The 16,609-nt window shown below is 38.5% G+C and overlaps 3 protein-coding genes and 1 pseudogene across 3 annotated transcripts in view; 2 read left to right on the forward strand and 2 right to left on the reverse strand.

The window, feature by feature from the left end:
- LOC148740496 (organic cation transporter protein-like) overlaps nt 1-16,609 on the forward strand; it is an 88,834-nt gene that overhangs the window by 27,596 nt on the left and 44,629 nt on the right. The gene's annotated exons all lie outside the window — the stretch shown is intronic.
- On the forward strand, nt 58-1,527 carry LOC148740499 (uncharacterized). The gene is made up of 3 exons (XM_088748555.1): nt 58-225; nt 346-411; nt 628-1,527. Exon 3 carries the CDS (start codon nt 629-631, stop codon nt 1,319-1,321), a length of 693 nt encoding a protein of 230 aa, XP_088604681.1. The 5' UTR covers nt 58-225; nt 346-411; nt 628; the 3' UTR covers nt 1,322-1,527.
- On the reverse strand, nt 1,596-2,951 carry LOC111341098 (uncharacterized). Its single transcript, XM_022948054.2, has 2 exons — nt 2,093-2,951; nt 1,596-2,008 (listed from the first exon to the last, which is right to left on the reverse strand). Exons 1-2 carry the CDS (start codon nt 2,754-2,756, stop codon nt 1,596-1,598), a joined length of 1,077 nt encoding a protein of 358 aa, XP_022803789.2. The 5' UTR covers nt 2,757-2,951.
- Nucleotides 6,050-14,865, reverse strand: LOC111345866 (uncharacterized; annotated as a pseudogene).

The raw sequence follows: 16,609 nt of genomic DNA on the forward strand, positions 1-16,609 counted from the left end.
GCCTCCGTAAGTTAACACGAAACATTACTTTCAGCAACTGCTTCAGCTTACGTCTTATAGCCAAGAATAGGGACCTTAAGATACCCTGGACGCGGCCAAGGACGACGTGAACCGGAAGTAAATTCGCAAGGTCTCAGTTTTAATTTTCATAAATGTCACGCCACTTGACGGCCACCACCTCAGTTGCGGCGGCGACGAAGTTTATTTTGGCGGCCTCTCAGAAAGGTAAGTCATTTTTCCGAATTCTTCCCTTAAATTAACAAGTTTTGCATGAAATTTGCAAACATCATTATAAAAGAAATAGATTCCTAAACTGTCTGGTTCATTTTTGTTTTCATAATTCAGATTTACCGAGCATATAGAGGGTTTTTGTGTAAACGTCAAGTCTTCAGAAAGGAATCCGAAAAGCAGGTAAATCTGGGTAAATTTCCTCGGACAGTTTTGCTTTATTTTTCATTTTAACCTTCATTTTTATCGTGTAAAATTAATCAGTGGCAGTTTAGGACCGCTTTAGAAAATGATTTTGCATTATTTATATTATTTTGCACCATTATTCTTCGACTCGTGTTTGTTTTGATAAAAATGGCGCCAAAGATTTGATTGAAATTCTACTTTCTCTTCCTTTAGTATGGCAATGGAATGGACAAACGACCACGACATTGCTCTTGCTCGGGAGGTTTTGTTATTGGAACCGTACCGTCACAAGGCGAGGACAGTTGAAAGAGGAAAAGTGTGGCAAAAAGTAGCCGACAACCTCAATTCGCATGCCATATTAAGGTTTCTTGTCACAAAGAAATCGGGGAGGGAGCATCTTAAGCTTTTACTGGACAAGTATCGTGCAAGAATGCAGAAGGAACGGAGAGATAGTGGAGTGGAAGTGGAGGAAACAGAGCTGGACCGAGCCCTCGAGGAAATCAACGAGAAGTGGGAAGCAGCTGAAGAACAAGATATATTATTGTTGAATAACAAGAAAAAGACAGAGGAAGACAGAGCGATGGGAGAGGAGGTCCGAAAGAGGGCGTGCGAAAAGCTGAGTGAAACGATGAAACGGAAAGGAGAAGGTGAGGGTTCGTCAGAGCCGTCGAAGAAAAGGTCAAGAAAGGGTGGCAATGATACAATAGAGTTTCTGAGGGAAAAAGCAAACATTCATATGGCAATGAAACAAGAAGAACAGAAAGCCAGAAGGGAAGAGCACGAGCGACAAACAAGGCTTTATGAACTAGCACTTGCTAATCAACAACAGCAGCAACAACAGAGCAATCAACTCATGAGTTTGATGTTTGGCCTCATGCAACAAATTGCAGGAAGAAAAGACAGTTAATCTTGACATGAAAGCATTCCAGACAATATACTTTAATGTTTACTTCAGAGTGCTTGTTTCTACTTAGTTCAACAGTTACGTCTTGAAGTTTTGACGACTTGTTAAGTTTGAAAAGCTTGATGGCATTTTGGGATGGAATTCCCTTTTGTGTTCTTTGTTGTCTACATGTATGGTAACAACAATAAAAGCCATTGATTGTTCTTTCATTGAGGTGGTTTTTATACAATTAACTCACAAAACTATTTTGTGAACATTACCATAACCTAGTACATTCTTATGCAAAATAGTCCTGTAGTGTGGGTGGTTGTAAGTGAAAAAACTCTGAGGTGAGATTGCCATACAAACAAGTAAGAGCATTTTGTAACACAGCACATACTATATAAAGTTTTCCAATGCTACTTAGGCCAATCTTCAGGTTTTTCTTAAAATCAATAAACTTAAAGTAATTAACTATATCACCAAAGAGCCACTCCACACAACTCCTTACTGAGCTCATTGAAGAATTAAATGCCTGCATCTGTGGAGTGAGAACTACATTTCTGAAAGGGGCTTGAAGTTGTACCCTTAAGGGGTATGCAGGGTCCCAATATATGCACATAGGATGTCCCGCTGGAGAATGTGCATACTGCTGTAGCTGTTGAAGCAGTCCAGAATCACCCAACATGCTTGCATCGTGCTTCCTGCCTTCTGAAATTCATAAGAGTGAAAAGTTTTGAGTTTTAAACAAGACTCTTAGGTATTGGTTAAACTTGAATAAAATGCAGTACCCACCTACAGGTCCATACATATTTGCTATGATGCCATTAGGTAGTGCTACAGACTGAAATTTCAGGGCGTGCACCCTTTTGTGTCCATTATAGACAACTCTTTGATTTTCATCTGGTCGTGCAATTGGCCTAACAGTACCGTCCACAAATCCAAAACAATTTTCAATGGCTGCACCCTTTGCATACACAGCATCTGCATACGTTTGTAAACGTGCTGGACTAAGAAGGTCGTGATTCCATTGCTTGATTCTCCATCCATGGTTGTCATAGATAAAGTCAATTACCTTGTTTGTCACCATACTCAACACGGGGGCTGGTCTGCCAAATCTTGGTATCATATCTGAGTACCTGCAAGGGTATGAAAGCCTTCGAAGTAGCATACAGATAGCTTCCATACCGTCACAAACGGAGCCCTGGTTACATACAAAAGCATCAGGTATTTGTAAACACTCTGCTAAATGCGGTAGGTCGCGTTTATTTACACGGAACTCTGCTCTACACTCCGAATCTGCCATTTCTTCGAGGTCAAATCTTTCGTACTCGTCATACGGTAATTCTAAGTTCTTTGAAAAGCTGCAGTCATAGAGGAGCACGAATTCTTCGTCAGAAATGATGTCGGCTAAATAAGAGCCTGTTAAAAGCTCTCGGGTCTTCTTAAACGACGTCATAGCAGCAAAACCGCCTGATTTCAGCAGTCATTCTCTGACTGAATGTGTTTGTTGTTATGTGTTTCGGCGACCGCTTGCACAACGCAAATCTTAAGGCTCGTATTTCCCGCGCAGAGGTGGCGGTCACGACCCATGCCCTCTCGGACGTGACCGCGTTCTTAAAGGCAGCCGCGTCCAGTATCTTAAGGTCCCTAATATCAGTTACACAGTTGTCAGACAAAACAGATTAAATTTCATAAGAAGAGGTCTTTTGACTGAATTTTTTTCTGAGAGGGTAAATGTATTATGAAATGAAAGTATATAGAAAATATACATCAGATAGGGATAGAAAAACGACTGCATACTCACTGGCAATAACCCTATCGCAGTTAAGTTTACAATTCAATTTTACCTTAAAATTTGGAATTTTGCTTTGTTTGTGTAATTAGTCTTACATACCACTACTTTTAAACTGTAATTTTTTTTAAAAACTACCGTCTTTCCAATGTAAGTACATTTCGCTAATGTAATAGTAACCCATCAGATGTAGATTCCATGATGAAACCGTGCTGAAAATAAATTTTAGAATAGTTTAATAATCAGGCATCGACCAAGAATGTTATTCTGATCCGTGGGTTCAACTTTGATAGGCGCCGTCGCAGCTGTTCTTTTGGTCCTGTAACGCGACGCGTTCTCCCTCAGGCTCGATTACCTGCCGCTGTTCGGGAACCGGAGCCCGCGCTCCTCCCCGAACCTACGCGCTTCTCCCCGAACCCACGGAAAAGGCCGGACTCGAGAGAGCGGCGGAAAGCGAGTCTAGTTCTCCCTCCGGGCCCCTGAAAGACATTCACCTGCCTCGGCGACCCTCTCCAGTTGCGCTCCCACAAGGACAATGTTTCGCCGATATTTTTTCCAGGGTGTCAGTGGGATTAACTGTTAGCTGCAAAACAGCCAAAAAATGCAACCAGTTGCCGCGAAAATAATCACCTCATTGAGACCGTCTCCTTCTGATATGATTATCGACGGAATTGAACAAAGGTCAAAGCAGGTAATTGACCCTGCGATGAAATCAGAAATTCTCGTTTTCGAGAGTATAAACTATTTGAGCCTCTCTTGTCTTGGAACAAACCCCCCAAACATTGTACTTCTCTTTCACAGGAAATTTAATAGGGCTGATTGATTTCGTGAGATTACAGGGTAGTGTATGATAACAGAGATGCATTCAGAACACAAAACTTAAAATATTCTCTCACCTATTTCAGATAAACAGAAAGAGATATTAACGTGTGGTCAAATAGCCAGCAGATTTGAAGCCAAGTAGACGCAGGAGCCTCAACCTCGTTCCCAGGGTCTCTCATCTCTCGCTACAGGGGGTAGAGAGGGAAGGGGGGTCGAGGAGATTAGAGACCATGGGAACGAGGTTGGCAAGAGCCCCTGATAGAGGTTATTGTTTATTTACAGGTACCCTATCATTGTTCAATTTTTTACCAGAACTGTGTTGATTATTTTTACTTGTTTTCAGATAAAGCGGATTATCCTGTAAAAGAACTAAAGAAATGAGTGTTAATTACCGCTTTCTGTTACCTCTATACATTACCTTAATTACTTCTTTGGATATTTACAAACGAGTTTACCTTGAAAGTAAATTTTTGAATTAAAAGAACTTAGTTAAGACCGTGTTAGACTTATGAGTGTCTGGAGTAATTTATCGGAGATCTGATAGATATATAACTTCCATTCTTCTACTAAAGAGAAAGGTTAGGAACCCAATTGTAAGCGTAACGCAAATTAATCAAGTTATTAATCCTCTTTGTCGATAGAGACCTTCGGCAATAAATGATTTGTTTGGGTTATCTGTGTCTGTGAATATGTGAAGGCTCATTAGTAAGAGTTCAAAAGAGAGAAAGAAAAAGGAAACGAACTAGGCAAATGTGTATATTTTTTTTTCGAATAACTGGTTAGTTATACCTTTATGATGTGTTGGGTTTTGTCCAGCGTGACCGAGCGAGCAATACGCTTGGGAGTTGAGCAAAATGTTCAGCCCAACTCTATTTTCTTTCGAATAGAAAAGGAAAATTTGTCTAAGCCTTTGAACCTGATAAATGCGCTTATCAAGTCGGATTTTTTTTTATTTTGTTTGTTACTGATGTAAATTGGTCGCGGTGGAAGTAGTTTGTGCCTGGTCGGTTTTGTATTTTTCTTCGGTTGCGCGTTTATTTTGCATGGTCTGGAGTCAGTTGAAAGTTGTACCAGACGGATAACACGTCCTCTGTTCTTATTAAACTGGAGTGATTACGAACGTAACACCGTGGAAGGTGAATGCCCTGAGTTTTAAAAGCCAATGTTTCGAGTAATAGTTCTGCGTCTCTTTGATTCAGCAACCTGTCGACCTTTGAAACATTAGTTTTTCAAAATTCACTATGGCGTCTTAGGTACATTTATGAACTTCTATTGGAGAATGAGCTACATTTTTCACTTGCCTGTCCATGTATACGAAACAGTTTTCTTAGAAACCAGCAAACTGCCTTTTATTTTGACTCGTGTTAGCACAAGCGTAGAACACTTTTTGAGAATTTTCCCAAATTAACAGTTCCATTTGGAGTTTACCGTTCTTGCCTGTGGAAAAAATTATCTCACAACCTTATTATCAGACTTTAGAAGGTAACATATTTCCGTTGAATTAAATTGTTTCCTACGGTTATAAACTGTGTCTCGCAACTGGAGGTTAGTAATTGTTAAATATGTATCCAACTGTATGACATTGAGCCAAGATAATATCAACAGTCGATTTTCTTGCATTCAACACAACCATCAAACATTAAAACCAAAACTTCAATAGACCAATCTTTACTCATTACTCGACCATGCAACTTCATTATATTTTAATAAAATAGTTCACGCAAAGTTAAAGCCTCCTTTACTCGGTGACATGCGAAACATGGGACGAGTAATGTGGGGGACTCGCTAGGCAAATTTCGTGGTGTTAGCACGGCTGTTGGAGTCAGGGGACGGTATGCATTTAGTTAAAGACGGCGCATCGATCGTTAAATTGAGGAAGGACTTTGTGGTGAAAACGGCTTCATTTTGTTTTTGTAATCAGTGGAAAATTTATTTTTGGTACGATCACTGAACAATCCAATGATATTCTGCACGGTTTATCCGCAAGTTAACCATAGTGTCACTTTGATCAATAATTTTCGTATAATTTGGATAGTATAGTGCCGTTACATAAATATCTGTCCAAGCTTTATCTTTGAAGTCTTAGCCCAGACAGAAACGTCGACCCATGGCCTCGATTGTCAGTAGAAAGGAATTTAGAATATCACCATTACTTCAGTTCGTTTGTTTTGAGTAGTTTCATAAAACACTTCAATTTCACCAGGTCGAAAAGAGTGATTTCTTGCCAAGAGTGATTGGGTGAAGGGACTGCAAAAACTGTAGACAGATGGTGGACTGTAGGTGAATCCAAGATTTGAGTTAGAATTTGTGTTGGATGAGGCATAGCTGACAATGTGAAGATCGTGTCCTACAGCAAATATGGGTCCATAGCTAGGACAACTGTATATGGAGTAGCGACTAGAGCTATACTTTCCTGTGTGAGACAGTTTCACTGGTCCCCAGCCTGGCTTGTTAACCAATGAGAACAAAAAGGCGCTTGAACTGTATTGGTATCTACAATTGGAAGCTAATAAGCAAAATGGTAAAAAAAGAATTACAAACTATTTCAGTATGAGAGGTAAAGTTGAATATTTTTAACACAAGGCCACAGAAGCACTTAAAACGAACATGAAACGTACTCAAAAACAAAGAGTTATCGAATAGGTAGTTCTACCACCAGGATGATTTTAACAATTCCTACGAGTTAAGGAATTTTTGTGTAAATGCAAGGAACAGCTTTCCTAATCAAGCATGATCTTTTGTCGAGACAAAAATATTCCAATCAGATCATTAGACAACAGGAAACCGTGTTGACAAAATCTCTTTTCAGGTTCAAGTTGTTTCAGAGGAAAGACCTTTTCAAATAGAAGTCAATTACACGAGTTTTGGAAAATAGTTAGCGGCGAGCAGTTTCATGTGTTAAAATAGACACATTTTTCAGTGGAGAGGAAAAGGAGAGTGAAAGTGATCGATGATTCACTTACTCCAAGTTAATTATTCAACAATCGATTCTTGAGGTCAGCTCGTGAACTGTGCTTACAAAAATTAGCGACCGGCCCGCAGATAATTTGCAGATTTAGCAAGTAGAACATTAGTACTAAGTTGGAGGTAAGGCCCGGTTCAGACGCCGAACTTTTCGTGAGCCGAACTCAATTTGAATTTGAATCGACCCAAATTAACAAAAGTACGCCTGTTGATTCAGACGCCGTTCTTTATGGGCGTTTCAGATACAGCTCAAGTAAAAGCACTCAAACGGCCTGCAAATACATTATCATAATTTATGCATTGGGATCGGCACATAAAAAGTACGGCGTCTGAATCAAAGCCGTTCCAAAGGCGTTCCAAAGGCGAAATTCTCGATTGAGCCAGGCGAGAAGAACGGGTGAGCCGTGCCAAATTGAAACAGCCGTTCCAAATTGATTCAGACGCCGATCTTTTCATTTACTTAATTCAAGGAATTTAGTTCGGCTCATGAAAAGATCAACGTCTGAACCGGGTCTAAGTCTCAGTTCAGGACCGGTGTACTTTTGGAGAAATTAAGAAAAATATGATAGAATATAGGAATTTTATCCAGCCGGGGAAGAATCAGAATAGAAATATTTAAACTTTTATACATCAGATAAGCTTGCCTAAAAAGTAAAAGCTTTCGGCTAGACCTGTAGCGCCGAAACGAACTCACTCATCCGGTAACCTCACCGCTTTAGGTGATGTTACTAAGCGATTAAGGCTTGAGGTCTAACCGAAAGCTTTTACTTTTAGGTAAACTTATCCGGTGTAAAAAAGTTTAAATATTTCTAAAAATATAATATTCGTTTTACCATGCAGCCAAAATGGCCGAACGTGTACCTTGATAAATCATCCATTATTTTGTTTATGTTAACCTCATGAAACAATTAAGATGATAAATGTCACTGGGTGCGCTGTAGGTATTAAGTTGTAGCGTTTCAATGGACTGACGAGATTTACATTTACACTTTTTAGGCAAAATTTTTCCTTGTAAGTAAGGCCTTCCGCCGAGAACAATCATCCATTGTGACCATGGCAACACAAATGTTACAACCTTGATAATGAACATTTTAATGCATCCCTCGGGTACCTAAATGCATACAAAATTTAAGGGGAGGGGGGTTGAAAATGTTCTTTTCTCAAATTGTTTGACTCTTACACACCAAGCAGTCTTAATTGTTAAACTTCTTTTGAACAAATAAAAGGAACAAATACATTAAGAGTAAATTAATGGTGAAGGAGTTAACCCTTTCACTCCATGTAACTTCTCCCTATAATATCCATACATTATCCAGTAAACGGGTAATGAGAATACTCAAACTTATCAGGTGGAAGTTGTTATCTTGATCTTACACCCAATTCTCATAACTAATTTACAAGGAAATGTATAGCAGCTAGAGGGGAGAATCGTCAGATCTTGGGAGTGAAATGATTAAAGTCAATTCTCCATCACCTTCAAACTTGGAATTCATTTTGCGTTGTTCGTATAATTTTACCTTTGATGTTATTACCCTAAATAGTTTTGAACTATCCGACTTTTCATCGGCTTACATTTTGCCAATAACAGTAAATGAATAGTTCCACCACAGACTCAAAGAAGCCTTACAGAAAAAATAGCGGACTGATGATTAAATATGGCGGACCAACTGAGCAGGACTTTTCTGAGGATGATGACTTAATTCTGTTTCTGGTTTTTAAATCAGAGGGTCATTGTCGGGTTAGTACAGTCACTTTACTTATTGTTCACAGTATCATATAGAGGATATTACATGGCCGCTTAGAGATACGAAATTTTACTTCTCGTGTTGAAAAATATTTCCAATTTATCATTTGACCCGTTCAGCTCCTCTCGCGCACTCCCGTTTCCCGTCTGGCTCTCCCATTTTGTCAAGAAGTACTTATATATCCAAGCGACCATGTAATATTCTATCTAACATACATACACCAATGAAAAACCAAACCGATTAACTTATGCTGCGAAAGCAGCGATTTATCATATAACCATCATAACGGTGTTTTTTTTTCGTGTGAAGATATCACGTTTCCGCGCGAAAGCTCACCTGTTTTCATTGGTGTTGATATAATAAATCATATTCTACGCAGTCTATTCACGAGTTCTGAATAGTGTCACCTTGATGAATTTGTGTTCTCTCTGTAACGTCCTAGACAGTATAGTGCTATTACCTAAACTGATCTGTGGGCGATAACCGCATATAGACGTCTATCTCGATTGGCAGTAAATAAGTGTTTTGAATATCATCGTTCCTTCCGATCGTTTGGTTCAGTTAGTTTCATAGAAATAATTTGGATATATCAACAAAGTTGAAATGGTAAATTGGCCACCGTAACGATTACAAAAGCTGACGTTTCGAGCGTTAGCCCTTCGTCGGAGCAAACAGTTTCTGTCGAAACTATCAGCCTTTATTCACTAGTTTCATAGAACACTTCAATCTCGTCGGGTCGGAAATGATAACTTCCTGCCAGGAATGATTTGGCGAAGGAGCTGCTGTAACTGGAAGGTGACTGAAAGGTGTATCCAAGGTTTGAGAAAGAATGTGAGCTGGATGAGGTGGGGTTGACAAGGTTAATATCGGCTCCTCCACCAAATCTGGGCCCATCGCTTGAACAACTGTGTATGGAATATCGCTTAGAACTATACTTTCCTGTTTGAAGCAGTTTCCGGGGTTCCCAGCCTGCCTTGTTAACCAAAGAGAACAAAAAGGCACTTGAGCTGTAGTAGTATCCACAATTGGCGGAAGCTAAGTAGGAGAAGAGTCAGAGAGAGTTAGAAACTATCTCAATTAGCTGAGACAAATGTAAATATTTTTACTACTTGATAGGAAGACTCATGAAACAACGTTATGAAAGTAAGGTAAAAATTCGGCATTTCAAAATGCTGAGCTATCATATGGTTCACGTGTTTCATATAAAACTGTAGTTTGTTCGCCAGAAATTGTAGCTTGATTATCCCCATTCTCTCACTACCAAATGTATAGGGAGGTAGTGTAATTTGTAAGGAACAGTGATGAAATAACTAGGATAACTAGGAACAAAGGAAAAAGCATTTCAACCCGGTCACTGAGCAACATAAAGTAACCTTTATAAAGAAGAGTAAGTCAAATTTTTTATTTGTTTTTCCTTAACTTTTCCGCTTAAGTGACATGTTTAAAAACGTAGAATAGAAGATGAGAATGTTTGAATTTTCACGGTCCATGATACCCAATTGATAAGCACAAGTTTAACTTCCGCAAATAAAATCGATATTGGTATGCGTCTGTTCAGTAAAAGGTGACAGAAGTAGTTACACGAGGCGTTGCCGAGCGTCCGCTGGTGCTGTTACCATAAATGTCTGACCGGTAATGTCATCAAGGCCTCTGTTCTTCAAGACTGATCATGACTAAGAGCTAATCAAAATGAGTATTATTCAACTCATCGTGTTAAGGAAAATAGATTGGCAGTACCAAACATCAAACAACTGCAACAGTAGAAGTCACTAAATCTTTGATTTAAGAGATTCAATACTTAATTTGAGGGCCTTACGTTAATTTATCAATACTTTTGACAAGTGTCTTATTCAAGACTATAATTATTTCCGACTATAATTTATGATAAGCAGGATTATACGCGCATTCTAATTGGTTTTTACTCATGATCCATTGGAGAACAGACGCATAAATGACGTCAGCAATAACCACATTTGTCTTTTTAATCAGATAAAGCAAATACATTCTTTTCTGCCGTGAGGATGTAAAGAAAAAGATCACGTAAGAATTTACTTGTGGTTAGCCTTTTTCGCATGGGGCTCGCGTGCCACTTTCGTGCTCTCTGCGAATTTTGACGTCATTTGACGTCATTTGACGTCTATCGACGCACAACAACATGGAATCCATTTTTAAGGAGTGACTGTCGCTCAAACTCGCTTAACAAGTACATACCTACAGGATATATCGTAAATCTATAATCAATAACTTACGTGCGTTTAATTCACTGAAGACCGAGAACAAGACGAATAAGATCTTAAAATTATTCACTTGCTCTATGATGTGCTGGTGTATCCACCAAAGATGTATCTTCCCACGCGGATAATGGTTATCGTTGGCCCTTTGCAGTCGCACAATGAGTGGAAGGTAGTGCTGAGCCAACCATCCACCGATGCTTGCCAACAGCGTTTCCAGTACGACGTTTTGGTCTGCTCCACAGAGCTGAGCCAATTACGCAGTGTTTCCAGATGATTTTCATTTTTTGCCAGGATTGCTGAGCGTCCCAAACCTTGATATGAGAGAGAGAAATCTAGTGAAATCTACATTAGGCTATATTTCATTGAACGTTAATTGATATTGAAAGGGAAATACGAGCCAACAAACTTTTCAGACTACATTGGATCTGGTGTTTTATAACAATCCTGAAAAAATAACCGATGTTAGCGTTCACTAGAACTTCAGCTCGGAACGTTTTGTGATTAACTTCTTGTTCACTAAGGTTACTCGCTTAAAGAAATCGCGTCTCATAGTTTATAACCTTAAAGAAAGCTAACCTGCGTGGCTTGAAGTCAGCCCTGCGATATTTCTCTTGGGACATTTCTTTTGCGATATTTCTCTTTTGTTTGTAGATAGTGGCATTGATACCAGTACTGCTTGCTGGTATGACATGTATCTATCGTGCGTAGATGAATTTGTCCCTAAGGTGTTTATCAGGGATGCCAACAGGCCTCCGTTCATTGAAAAAGAAGTATTACGGCTGCTCAAAAAGAAGAACCCTATCCGGCTAAGTTGTTCTTATAATCCAGATTCCGCAGACATTTTGTAAAGAGAACGGTCAAATTTAAGAAGCGCAACCTTTGACAGATGTAACCTTGGTGCTGTTCTAAAGGACAATCCTCGTAAATTTTGGTCATATTACGAAGCAATTGCGAGACGTAGTAAAATTCTAGGGGTTATATAGGTAACCCCTAGAATTTAAAAGCATGAAATTAAAATAAAAATTTAAATTTGAATTAAATTAAAAGCATGAATCGATACAAGCCACTGTACCCGTCGATCGATCTGATTTATTAAATGCTTTTTCAACATGGTAGCACTTCTAATGGCCTTCACCAACTTAACTATGGTGTTCAACCCGAATTGTGTGTCTTAAAACTAAGCCCCAACAATATTCCTAAACAACTTAAGTTACTTGATATCAACAAAGTTTCACTGGGCCTCTCCACCAAGTTGTTTTACAAGGGTGCGCTGAGGAAATTTCTCCCTCTTTATACAGATTATTTAATATATCTTTGTGCCGGGGTCTTTTCCTGAAAAATGGAAATACGCTTATGTCGTCCCTATTCATAAAGGTAATTCCAAGGTATTTTCTTGGTGATGTTGGAACGTGTTCCTGATTGAAAAAGATCTGGAATCTACAGGGGCATTGAACTTCTATATGTGCTTAGTAAATTATTGAAAAGGCAAGTTTTTATTGAGATCTTTGGTATTATAATCACATATATTACGCCATGGCAGCATGGCTTTTTGCCAGGAAAATCAACTGTCTCAATTCACCCGTGTAGTACACCAATTTGCATCCATCTCGACTTTTCCAACGTGCCTGATGGAGTACCCCGCGAAAAAACTTTTGTTGAAGCTCGAGCGCCTTGGTATCTAGGGTTTCTTGTTCGCTTGGTTTAGATCTTATTTAAATTTCAGAAGACACAGGATTGTGATCGATAGTGAGGCATCTGTTTTTCTTCCAGTTACATCTGGAGTCCCTCAGGGATATATTTTAGGACCCCTGCTCTTCTTGATCTACTTAAATGAAATGCCTGGTGTCATTTTCGGGCTACATCACGGTTACTGTTTGCCGATGATTATAAGTTTTTTCGCCTAGTTAACGGTCAAAATGATGACAATAAATTATGAAAGACTTAAATAGGTTAACTGAGTAGCCACGCATTTGGGAATTGGGCGAATGTAAAAAAGTTGAAGGTTTTTAGGGATAGCACACGTGAAATGTATTTATGGGAGAGAGTATTTTCTTGGTGATGTTGGAACGTGTTCCTGATTGAAAAAGATCTGGAATTTTTGATCAGCTTCGATTTAGGCTGGAATCATCATGTCGATGTTATCTCTTACAAAACGCAAAGGATGCTTAATTTACTCTATAGGACATGTTAAGATACAGCTGACATTAGAAGTAAAACGTTACTCTACAATACAGTCTGTACTAATAGGTTTAAAAACACTTTTATTATGGCGAACAGTTCTAATTACTAGTAGTAATCTTGATTATTAGTATTTTGGTGTTGATACTTCTCCGTTTATATTTTATTGTAGGTTACATTTTACTTTTTATTTTTAGTTGTTATCATATATTCATAGATAACGGTAAGTCACATTTCAGCCGGCCCGCCGGGGGCCGCAATGATTTTACTTCTTAATAAAGCTATCTATCTATCTATCTATCTATCTATCTATCTATCTATCTATCTATCTATCTATCTACTTGGGTGCGATCATGTTTAGAATATGCCAGTGTAGTATGGTCACCCAACACCAAAAGAAACATTACCAACTTAGAAAAAATTCAACGCAGGGCCGCAAGATACATTCTCGGCAAGAAGCATACTAAATACGAGCGCCTTAGTAGATTAAATTGTCGTCATTGCAACATCGAAGGGTAATCCATGATTTAGTATTCTTTTTTTAAATGATTTTTTTTTTTAAAATGATTTAGTATTCTTTTTTAAACGTTTTAAGAATATAAATGATTTAAATATTTTGATTTCTCGTTTCACTCTTGTAAAACACCTTTAAGAAATATTGATTATTTGACAATTGATTTCCCGTTTAGTTGTACAGAAACCTTTGAAAATATTTTTATTACTCGGGTTTATCGCGCATGGAACGAATTACCCCTCAGCATCGGGAAATCTACCACTTACTAGTCTTTCGCACAAAGTTGTTTAATTATTTTTTTTGATAAGTCAAGTGCTAATATTTCATCGCAGCAATTGCTTAATTTTTTTAAGCTAACTTCAGTGACAATTTTTTTATTGTAATTATCCGATTTCCGCACTTTTGATTGAATACGCATTCCGTAAGGAAACAAGTTGACCGATTTGGATGAAAATTGGGATGAGAGCCAACTTTTGCTTAGTCCAGGGAGAGAATTCGTAAAAGGTGTTAAGAGGCAAAACCTCCAGATACTGAAGAAAAGAAATATAAATACCTCTATGGGACGCGGTAAAGAAACTGATAAACGATACCTTTAGAATTGTAACCAACGTAGTTACTGTTTCTGCCGCTCCCAAGTTGTTTGTTGCTCGGCATATGAAATATTCTTTAATATGATCTTCAGCCATATTAATCAAGGGACATCCATCCTCTTGAAGAAACGTGAATGCAGCAGAAGACCTTTGAGTCCAAGACCATTTAACCTTTGGACGCGGAGACCCTGTAGCCTCGCAGCTGAGGCTTATATTTGTTCGTAGCACTGTAAAAACCACTGCAGGAGGGGTTAAGGTAAACTTAGGCGACTCTGAAGGAAAAAAAAACCATATCAATTCAACAGACTCAAAACAAGCTTAGCGAAATTCTTAAAAGTCCAGGCTTAAGAAGACATGCCATGAGTGATCACAAGAGAAAACGATTTTTCTGGGATATCGTGATTATTGGCTCGCAGCTTTGTCGAAAGCAAAGGAACTTCAGAATCATCCAGAAAATAAGGCGGTGTAAAACGCAGACATGGTGTAAAAATTCGTTTTTAACACTATGTTCAAATTTTATGTTTCATCGACTTGCGAGCACCATCTTCTAGAGTAACACCGGATAGAGTACCTCTAAGCTTACGCCAAGTTGTCTTTGACGACGTTTGGCCTTGAACCCAACAGTAAAATATTGCTGGCTCGTTCACAAAGACTTGTTGAGATACTGGATACACACTGATCTTCGATGAAACAACACATTCTATTTTTGGTCTCTGAATACGCCATTTTCTAAACGATCGGCGGTCTGGGTACGATTTGCCACCATAAAGGCTCTTGGGATCGTTTGAAGGGACAGCGTGAAAATGGCGCACTATAACTGCTGTATTCCAGGCTGCACTAATAGTTACAGAAATGCATCTAACCTTCAGTATTATAGAATTCCTGAAGATTCTGATATACGTAGAAAGTACGTGGTTCTTATGAGGAACGAGACGCTGAAATTAGAGCTCTACGAGTACGCGGATTTTCTCAGCTCATTTCGATGGAGGAGATAAACTTAGCAGAACACACTTGCCTTCAACTCTTCCATGGACAAAACCGACAGCTTCACGTAGCGAACTCAAGAAGGCCAGTTTCGAAGATGCGCAGAAAATGGAGCAAACCAAAAAAAGAAAAAACAACACTTGCTCAGTTACCACTGGAAGCGAACTCTAAATTTGAAGAACAGTCGGAAAAAGTAATGTTCATGCTGACACCAGTACCAGTGTAGAAGTACAAACGTTACTTACTGGAACCAACTAAACAGTTTATATAACAGAATACAAAGAAGTGAACAAGAAATTGTTAAGCTAAAGGGAGAGATTCAGCAGTTAGAGAAAGAAAACAACAACATAAAAGAGGTGAACAGCAAGTTACAACAATGGTAATTTGAGCAATTTGAGCAAGTGTTGTTTTTCTTTTTTAGGATAAAATTTTGTAAGAAGAGGTCTTTAGGGCAAATTTTAAATAGAGGAGAACGGGAAATAAATAATCAGGTAGAGGAAAAAAAGTCTGACAATAGTCTCGTGAAAGTTAAGTTAGAGTCAATTTCCGAATATGAATTACCAATTTCGAATGCAGAAATTTTAGTAACATTTTACCTTTGATTTTCGCTTGAAATTTTAAGTTGCTAAGATTTTTTGACATCTTCCAAATGAGCATTTAACTAGTAGTAATTACCAGGAGAAAATAATGGACTTATTTTTCTTGCAGCTATTAAATAAATTAATTTAGAGAAAATATATTGTAAAAGACCTTTGGAAAAAGGACCTTTTCTCGAAGATACTAGCTCTTAAAATTCGAGTTGAAATAAAGTATATGTATGCATGTATGTACCTGGAACTTTTGCTCTCAATCGCGTTAAAATAATTAGAAAGGAAGTAAGTAAACTTCAGGTTTTTTTAAAGATAAAACAAACTAGTGACCTCTTAACGGTGAAATATAGTTCGTTTAGGGGGATAGATTATGCTAAAAAGCGCAAGTTAAGATTAACCTTCCCTTTCAGCAGCTGTTTTAGTGGGACCATCAATAACAAGAATATCACTTACAAAGTTGTCAGCCAAAACAGATTGAATTTCATAGGAAGAGGTCTTTTGACTGACGTTCTTTGGAGTTGACGGGGATAACATGGCTTCAGTTTTTCATTAGTTTTGTTTCACTTGGCTTAAAGGGTAATGAACATTACATAGCTAAATGATGCAAGCTAATGTATGGTTCATGGAATCGAATAATTTGAAGAGCGCTCTGCGTATTTGTCCGATTTAGATGGGAAAGGTTACTCGCAGGGATCTCAGACCCAGGAGTGCGGCGCTCTCCACCTTGCAGTTGCTGCACTAATTGCAATTTCACCGTGGAAATCATCTAAAGTGAAGACGCTTGCTTGCTTTTAAGAAGAGCGAAGCAAGGTTTTTTTTCACAAATATTTTCACCTTGAAGAGAATTCTAAACTTTAAAGGACTAAATAATTTTCACTTGCTTTTCGACGCAGACA

The sequence above is a fragment of the Stylophora pistillata genome, chromosome 2 (genome assembly GCF_964205215.1).
Source record: "Stylophora pistillata chromosome 2, jaStyPist1.2, whole genome shotgun sequence".
Lineage (NCBI taxonomy): Eukaryota > Metazoa > Cnidaria > Anthozoa > Scleractinia > Pocilloporidae > Stylophora > Stylophora pistillata.

What these genes read in the sequence shown, in the direction of transcription:
- LOC148740499 (XM_088748555.1), top strand. Translation starts at nt 629, where the DNA reads ATGGCAATGGAATGGACAAACGACCACGACATTGCTCTTGCTCGGGAG.
- LOC111341098 (XM_022948054.2), bottom strand. Translation starts at nt 2,756, where the DNA reads ATGACGTCGTTTAAGAAGACCCGAGAGCTTTTAACAGGCTCTTATTTA. An exon ending in AAATATGTATGGACCTGTAG is followed by an intron (nt 2,009 to 2,092) that starts GTGGGTACTGCA and finishes TATGAATTTCAG; the next exon opens with AAGGCAGGAAGCACGATGCA.